At 57.3% G+C, this 8699-nt stretch overlaps 1 protein-coding gene across 2 annotated transcripts; it reads left to right on the top strand.

Moving 5' to 3' along the window:
* Positions 1 to 302: 302 nt before the first annotated feature.
* WBP2 (WW domain binding protein 2) lies at positions 303 to 6992 on the top strand. 2 transcript variants are annotated; one of them, XM_030837701.3, is made up of 8 exons: positions 303 to 458; positions 2717 to 2825; positions 3956 to 4091; positions 4936 to 5028; positions 5676 to 5810; positions 6004 to 6126; positions 6582 to 6658; positions 6793 to 6992. In XM_030837701.3, exons 1-8 carry the CDS (start codon positions 400 to 402, stop codon positions 6844 to 6846), a joined length of 786 nt encoding a protein of 261 aa, XP_030693561.1. In that variant the 5' UTR covers positions 303 to 399; the 3' UTR covers positions 6847 to 6992. The 2 variants fall into 2 exon arrangements, with proteins under 2 accessions (XP_030693561.1, XP_030693564.1); XM_030837704.3 differs by lacking the exon at positions 5676 to 5810.
* The last annotated feature ends 1707 nt before the right edge of the window (positions 6993 to 8699 follow it).

The raw sequence follows: 8699 nt of genomic DNA, 5'->3' as shown, positions 1-8699 counted from the left end.
TGTGACGCGCCCAACTATTTACGCCGGTCCCTCGGAGGACCGGGTGGAGGAGGGTCAGGATTAGTTATGCAACAAGCGGAGTCAATCCGGGCCTATGGTCTTGGAGACTACAAGTTCCAGAATGCAGCCTTCCGTTAGCGTAGTGAGAGGTCGAGGTTGAGGGAGCATTGCCTTCTGGGAACTACAGTCTTGAGTTTGTTTGTGATGCGAGCGAAACTAGGGGGGAGGGGGAGAGGGAGTAAACTATTAGCACGTGACGCCAGGGATCAGGTGGTAGGGCCAGCCTCCGCGCAAGAGCTGATTGGCTGACTCTAATACGAACGACGCCACTAGGGGGTGGGCCGAGGAAGGGCGCAAGCGCACTGCGTTCCGAGTCTCGGGACCCTTTTCCGAGAGACTATGGCGCTCAACAAGAATCACTCGGAGGGCGGCGGAGTGATCGTCAACAATACCGAGAGGTGAAAACACTACGGAAGGATCCTGGAGAACTGAAGGGCGGGCGTCGAGGGTGTGGGTAGTGGGTGGTGGGTGAGTGGGCGGTGGAGCATAAACCCGTGAAGAGGGGAAACTGATGCGGGGGGTGGGGGGTGGGGTAACGGCTGGGGGCGGGGCTGAAGGAAGGTGGGTGAGGCGTGAGGGAAGGGCCGGGATGTTGCAGCTGTGGGATGGGGGTGGGGCGGCTGGCTAGGGTAGGGGTTTGGAGAGACGGGTGGGGGTTTGGAGAGACAGGCGGAACCTGTGGGTAGTTCTTGAGCCCCTGTCCCAGAGTAGGTGACTTTAAGAATTGGGAAGCGCTTTAGACAGAAATAATTGCCGTTTATTGGGCGTTTACTATGTGTCAGGGACTACACCTCTTTTGCTTTTCTCAATATGTAAATCCTGTGCGGCAGATACTATTACTATCCACATTTTACACGTAGGGAAACTGAGGCACAGAGCTTAAGTAACTTGCATGAGATCACAGAGCTGTAATAGGAAAGGAGTCCGGATTCCAAAGTCAGTAGCGTTAATTCCCAGTATGTAGCCTTCCAGTATATTCCAGAACTGCTGTTTCCAGATGAAAAACTGAGGCCCAGAGGTGAAATTACATAGCTAACGTTTGTCACATGTTTGACACGTTTTCTGTAAAGGTCTGTCTTTGCCTCTTTCCCTTGAATGCCTGTTGGCTTGGGTCACTTCCCAGAGCAGAGGTCCCCCAGCTTCAAGGTTCTTCCTACCCACCCCCCGACAATTCTGTCTCTCCTCCACCTCTGGGCTCCTTGGATGACTTCTCTTCTCTTGCTCCTTGGGCGCTGAGAATCAGACCAGCCAGCCCTGGTTGAGCTATGCTGACCTGAAAGCACTTTTTGAAGGAGCATAGGCGGAATCTGAGTCCCCACAGGAGACTTGGTGGGATCAAAGTCTGGTAGCTGATTAAGGCCAGCACCCAGCCCAGGGCTGTCATCCGGGAATGCTTGATGAGTCAGAGGAGAGCACCCAGGGAGCCCAGACCTCAGAATATTGACTCTTCCTCCATCTTACCTGCTCAGCGACTGGCCGTCCCAGCCTGTTCCTGGTAATGACTTCTTTTCTCTGAGCTGTATTTTTCTTTTCTGGTACTGGTTCTCTTTCCCACTTACCCCTCCCCAGTGAAGGAAGTTGTGATATCTGGGAGGCGAAAGGAGACAAATGGAACCATGTGAGCTTGGACCTTGTTGTCTTGTAATCAGAGAAACTTCACATTGCCCTTAGTGTGTAGCTGCTCTGTGTGCAAGCCAGTCCTGGACCCGGACAGACCCTTTTGATGCCATTTGGTAACATCTCCTGGGACTATTTCTTTCTCTCTCAGTGAGACTTTTCTGGGCCAAGAATGTATCTATCCTGCTGGGCCTCCTACCCGGTTTAGGACTCATTGCTGCTAAATAATGATGTGCCTTGTTTCAGAAACTGCTTCAGCCTCATTTCTGAAAAAATTATGTAAACAGTAATTGAAGTCCACATTCAGCATTTAAAACTTGATATGTAAAATAGTGAACCTTACTCTTCAAATCATGAATCCCTTTGAGAGTGATGAAAACTGTGGTCTCTCCCAGGAAAAAGCACGTACGTGATCATCTCAAGGGCTAGTGGACTGATACCCCTGCAGACCCAGCTTCAGAACCCCAGGTTTAAAGGAACCCTGAAGTGAGCCCTTTGGTAATGGGTAGAGTCATGTATTAAAATGTTTGTATATCAGATTGTAAAAAGTAAGCCAACAAAAACAGAACACCTGTCATAAGGACCTAGAAGAGAATCGAAGAGCTAACCCAGATAATCTAACCTGATTTGAGGGATTATGGCGTCTCCAGAGCCCTGTGGCTCTTCCATGGCACTGGTCACTTTTTTTTTTTTTTTTGGCTGTGCCTCTTGGCTTGTGGGATTTTTGTTCCCTGACCAGGGATTGAACTCTGGCCCTCAGCAGTGAGAGCGTGGAGTCCTAACCACTGGACTGCCAGGGAAGTCCCTGCACTGGTCACTTAGGGGCTGTGTGTGTGGGGTTTGGGGGAAATTCTATGGACCCCCAGCTTGCTTATCTCTTCCATGGCTGTGTTAGTAGTTTTCTCACATCAGTGTTGAAGCGGATGACTTGCTGGCAGCTACTAATAAGCAACTGCTACCCAGGAGGGTCCAGTCCCTGAGGGTGACAGATTGTGACTCCAACTGTCTCATCAGGGCATTTCCTCTTTTCTCATCACAGCATCCTGATGTCCTATGACCATGTAGAACTTACGTTCAGTGACATGAGGAATGTGCCAGAGGCCTTCAAAGGGACCAAGAAAGGCACCGTCTACCTTACCCCGTACCGGGTACGTTGTACAGCGAGACGGTTGGTTTGGCGAGTCAGTTGTTTTGGAGACTCATGGCTCCTGGAGGCTGATGGAGTCTTCGGTCAGCCTCAGCCTCGTGAGTCTAGTGGCCACTGAACCCTGGTGAATGTTAGCGTGTTTCTGTCACATGCTCCTGGTTCTAGAACCACCAGCCTCTCTTCGCACAGCAGAACTGATGGCAGTGAATCCGTGTAAGTTCCAGAGCTGCTGCTGCAAAATCTCTCTGTAGTTGGATGCAGCTGCTGGGATGACCTGGGCCTGGAGGGGATACAGTAGCCTGGCTGCAGCCTCGGGAGTGGGCAGAGAGACCGGCCAAACCCTGCAAAGCGAGAAATGCCAGACTGCAGAATGGGCCTTGCCTGAGAGTTCCCCAAGCAGACTCTGAGAGACTTCCAGAGAAACACAGTTGGATATTCTTGGGAGAGGATCGCTGCCTGCAGCTATCCCAGAGTTAGACTTAAGGATCGTTAGAGGAAGAGGAGCACAGGCTTTAGTGGAGACCGGGGTGGGGGGGTGTCTCAAAACCCTATCTCTGGGGGTTCAAGCTGGCATCTTCAGTCACAGATTGAAGTCATGGGGGTAAAGCAGAATGTTCCCCACGTGCAGGGTGGGAGACGCTGGCTGTTGGGCAGAGTCTGCAGAAAGGTTAGGATCATCCCTTCTCCTGGGATCTGCCACCCGCTGCCATTCCCTCTTCTCAGTTCTGTGAAGCTCAGGCTGAGCTCTCCCTTCAGGAGCCCTTCCCTGCTTCGGCCCTGCCTCTCTGCCCTGGCCTCGCAGGCCCTCCACTTAGGCTCCACATCCGCCGTCTCCTCACCACCACGTCTCAGTGGCAGAGCAGTCTGTCCTGCTCCCACGTGCTGTCTGAGCCACACATTTTTCTTGTGAAGTCACATGTCTGGCCTCTCCAGCCCGGCTGCATCTGAGGCCTTTTACTCTAAAAAGCGCTCTCCGGGGCTGGCTGGTGCAGAGAGCGCCCTGGGGCTGCCGGGTGCTGGCTCGGGCCACCCGCCCCGGCCCTGGGAGGTGATGGCCTCCCGCACATAGGAGGCGATGGCCGGGCAGGCCATGGTTCGGGTGGGGATGGCCCTTGTTCTCTCTCCCTGCAGGTCATCTTTCTGTCCAAGGGGAAGGATGCCATGCAGTCCTTCATGATGCCGTTTTATCTGATGAAGGACTGTGAGATCAAGCAGCCTGTGTTTGGAGCAAACTACATCAAGGGAACAGTGAAGGCTGAAGCGGGAGGTAGGTGACAAGGGAGCTTGGGGACACCGACGGGGCTTCCAGAGAGGTGCTCTGGGGCATCTCTGACTGCTGCCCTGGAGGTGTCCTCTTTGGACCCTATCACTCTAGCCGTGTCTTCTTCCTGGCTCTGGATCAGCTTCCAAGACCAGCACTTGGGCTGCCAGCTGTTCAGCAGGGGGAAGTTGCCAAGAGCTGGAAAGTGCTAACGCTAAAGATGGCGGCTCGGGGCACCTTTTCAGAGAGGGAAGTCAGCAGGATGACTGTAAACCAAGTGAAAATGCTTTCTGTGAGCTGGGGAGTGTGTTCAGATGTTAGGTGTGGGAGGGAGCTGTATCAGGTTCTTGGGAAGGGTCTTTCCCCTAGAGCCAGGCAGAACCCGCTGCCCCTCTGTAACGCCCGGAGAGGCCCTGCTTGGTGTCAGGCTCTTTGCAGACCCCAGAGACCCCTGCGTCGAACTCGCCTTCCCGCTCACGTTCAGCCTGGCCCGAGCCTTGCTGTTGAGCTCACAGTTCCCCTTTGGACAGAAGCCAGGCTGGAGGGGCCCGGGGTTCGTCCTCAGGCCCCCGCGGGATGAGAGACCTGTTCTGAACTTGAACGTCAGTTGTTGCTGGGCGTGCTTGTTGCTGAGAAGCTGCCTTACTGGGGGTGGGAGGCCTGAGTGCAGACGTGCTTACAGGGCTGCGCAGTAAGCGGGCAGGAGGTGGCCGGTCTGCAGCACTGGCGTGCGACGTGGGTGGTGAGCCTCCTGGCCATTGGATGGGGCCTGAAGACGACGAAGAGCCATCTCTTCAGACGTTAACCTAAGTTCTTTTCCGGAGCTGTTGATGCCCTGTTCCCTTCTCAGGTGGCTGGGAAGGCTCTGCATCGTACAAGTTGACCTTTGTGGCAGGGGGCGCCATTGAATTTGGGCAGCGGATGCTACAGGTGGCATCTCAAGGTATCAAGGCTCTAAAAACCAGGGGCCAAGGCCGCATTGAATGTGTGTGCTGTTTGCTCATTTGGGTTTGTTTACTTTTTGTTTTGTTTTTTAAGCAGTCAGGAGATGAGCTTCTGGGCCCCAGGCTGCCCAGGGCTGGGAGTTGGGAAGGAAGCCTGTAATGAAATCACCCTCCTGTACCTCAGAGGCTGGGTTTCCCCTGCCTGGAGCAGCTATAGGACATTTTAGCAAAGCTGTTTGGACTCAAGGACATTTTACTGTGGCCTCATAGAAACAAACAGAAACTCAACCATTAAGCTACCATCAGGCAACCATTTTAAGTCCCCAAGGGCTGTGTTCAGCAGACCTCCTCACCTCGTCCCCAGCCTCACCCAGCTCCATTCTCTACCCCACCTCTAGCCTCCTTCTTCCCTCCATCCATCCCTCCACCCCTGTCCTGGACCTCCTCCACCCCAGCTCTGACCTCTCTCCCCATCCAGACCCCTCGCCTCATTCCTGACCGAGGCGGACTCCAGTGGGGAGGGGTGAGGCGTGTCTGCTGTGCGCATTCCTGGGACCCTGCAGCTCCCCTCGGCAGGCGGTGGGAGCGCCCTCTCCCCAGAACCCAAGGCCCGCGACACTCATTTCTCTCTCCCCTTGTGCTATAGCCTCCCGAGGTGAAGCCCCCAACGGAGCCTATGGTTACTCTTACATGCCCAGCGGGGCCTATGTCTTCCCCCCACCAGTCGCCAATGGAATGTACCCCTGCCCTCCTGGCTACCCCTGTCCACTGCCCCCAGCTGGTGAGTGTGTCCTTTGCTACCCACGCCTCCCCCTCCCACTGACCACCCTCACCCAGGCCAGGGGATTGTAGAGGGGAGACTTGTTCTTTGGCTTCAGGACTGACAGAGCAGCTGGAGGGGCCTGGGAGGGTACCAGCTACAGGAGCCGGGGCTGGGCTGCTCACTGGGTCCCCGTCACTCTCTTGCCGAGCAGAGTTCTATCCGGGACCTCCCATGATGGACGGGGCCATGGGGTACATGCAGCCCCCGCCGCCGCCCTACCCTGGGCCCATGGAGCCTCCGGTCAGCGGCCCCGATGTCCCCTCCACTCCTGCAGGTGAGGGCCCTGGCTGCTCCCCGTGGTTGCACGGAAGCCCCAGATAACGAATGACCACTGGCCTAGGGACGATCCCAGGGGACCGGCAGCGCGGTGGCCTGGTGGCGAAGGGGTAGATTCCAGCCCCCACTCTGTCCTTTAGCTGGCCACGTGCCCTGGGCCCAGGAAGGTCCCCCTCTGCACCGGAGTCTTCTCATCCACAAAACGTGCCAACGGCCCCACCTGTGGGGCTTGTGGTGAAGATGGGGGGTGGGGGGCAGGAGGTGTAGAGGGACCAGATGGGACGGTGTGGCACACGGTAAGTGTTCAGGAAGGGTTCTCCACTGCTTTAGTGATGGAACTGTGTCCTCAGCACCCGCCGCCCCGAGCACCAGGGGGCCAGGGCCGTGGGGGCAGCGGAGGAGGCGGGGAGGGCTTGTCCCCGGGGCTCTTCCCCAGTTTGTGTGTTCTCACAGCTGAAGCCAAGGCCGCCGAAGCAGCCGCCAGCGCCTATTACAACCCAGGCAACCCACACAATGTCTACATGCCCACGGTGAGCGGGCTGGTGAGCGGGGGCGGGCGTGGCACTGGCGGGACCCCCGCAGCCCCAGTTTGCTGGGATTTAGGGGCAGGAGAGACCTCGGCTTATTCCGACCCTTCTAACGTGATCTTTCCTTTCTTCTTCAGAGCCAGCCTCCGCCGCCTCCTTACTACCCCCCAGAAGATAAGAAGACCCAGTAGACCGCTCACACCCACCTCCTCCCGCCTCTCTTTGCTCTCTCCTCCCCTCCCCTTGGGGCTGAGTCTGGGGTGGGGGGCGGGCCTCTTCCTTTCTCCAGGTCTGATTATAAAGCAGTCGCCAGGAACTAGCCTGGCAGGGGGAGGGCCCCTTGACTTGGATGAATATAAAGCAGTCGCCAGGACCTAGCCTTGAGGGGTGCGGGGAGCGGTGCCTCCCAGCTTCCCACGTGAGCCCAGAGCCCACAGCGCTTCCCTCTCAGCATCCCCGGGGGGCGTCCGCCTCGTTCCTGTCCTGCTCTCATAGCTTCTACCCACGGAGGGACTCTCTGGCCACCTCCTCCGCCGCAGTCCAGCTCTCTCGTTTTGTAGCCACTTTATCCTCACGAGCTTTGCCCTCCCCAGGGACCCCTGCCAGGCCCTACTCACATTCCATCCACCTGGCTGTGGAAGGCCACCTGTCTGCCGGACTGTCAGCCTACGTTCCATTCCCAGCCAGCCTCAGCCCCCGTCACGCTCGCCTTCCCTTCCCTGTCCTTGGTCATCCTGTTGCCACTGCTTTTGACTTCTGGAGCTTTCCCACGAGCCACCAGGGGGTGGGTGGCGTGAGGGCCAGGCTGCTACAGCTGGGGAGGGAGCCCCTCTGCTTCCCTGCTAGTTTTTCTGGAATTTGTTTCCCTTTGCCTTCTCTCTTTTCCCTCTAGAAGGGGCTTCTTGGACTGGAACTGCAGAATGCATGTCCACTTGGGGGCTGCCGGGAGGGCTGGGAACAGACCCCTGGGGCGCTGACCATGACCTCTCGCCAGCCCCTTAGCCTGCCCTCTTCCCTTTAAGCTTCTTGCCTGGTTGGTGATACGCCCCCTGGATGCACTAAAATTCGCTCCCGTTTGCTCCTGGCCTGGCTGTGAAGAGAGGAGATGGTTATTTAAAGAGAATTCCCTATTTATTTGACAAAAAAATTCAGTTAATATATTAATGTGAAATAAACCCTGTTTGCACCTTGATTTGTCTGCTGAAAATGTGAACTTGTGAAAATGAGTGACTGGACCCTGCCCGGCTCTGCGTGTGGTGACGAGGCTCTTGGGAAGGAGAGCCATCTGGCTGCTTGGGGCCGGGGGAGGCAGTGTTCCCTCCCGTGTGAGAGTCCCTTGTTCTCTTGGCCTATTTGGGCCCAGGATGCTAAGGCCTCTCCTGTGTCCATTCTGTGGCAGTTGCTCAGCAACTGTGCCCACCCGCTGAGTCCCCTGGGGCCTGGCACAGCCCAGCAGCTGCTCTGGGTGGGATGCGTTGTCAGGAGGGGCCGGGCTGGACCGGAGTTCCTGCGTCCCTGGCTGCTGTGCTCACCGCCTTGCCTCGTGGGGGTTAGAGGGCACGTCAGTGAAGGCCAGCCCTTCAAGACTGGCCCCTGCAGCGCGGGCTCTGGTGCCACCCTCCTTGTGAACCCTGGGGCCGGGGCGGGTGGGAAACGGCCACCGTCCATGCCCAGGCCTGCACCCCCTGGACCCTGGCCTGGAGGGCGGCCCTGGGACCCTGTGGTGGAGCTCAGCCCAGCACCGATGCGTCCATTTTCCTGTCCCTTCTGGGCCAAGTCGCCCTGTCAGGAGAGGCTAGGCAGTAGCGTCCCCAGCCTGTTCCTTCTGCAGCCCCGCCCAGCAGCTCCTCGGGTTGGCTGAGGCCCCTACAAGGGCGTTTGAAGGGAGCAGCCGCCCGACCATCCTTATGGGGGCCGGGGCCGTGGGGCCATCCCTGCCCCGCGCAGCCTGGCCCTGTCACCTCGGTGGAATGTCACCTGGGGAGCAGAGCAGGCTGAGCGGTTGGCTGACGGCTGGGGAGGCGCCTCTCCGGAGCCTCCACCC

Source organism: Globicephala melas, chromosome 20 (genome assembly GCF_963455315.2).
Source record: "Globicephala melas chromosome 20, mGloMel1.2, whole genome shotgun sequence".
NCBI classification, from domain to species: domain Eukaryota; kingdom Metazoa; phylum Chordata; class Mammalia; order Artiodactyla; family Delphinidae; genus Globicephala; species Globicephala melas.
Note: the sequence above shows the minus strand (reverse complement) of the source record. Positions and strands in the feature narration are given on the sequence as shown.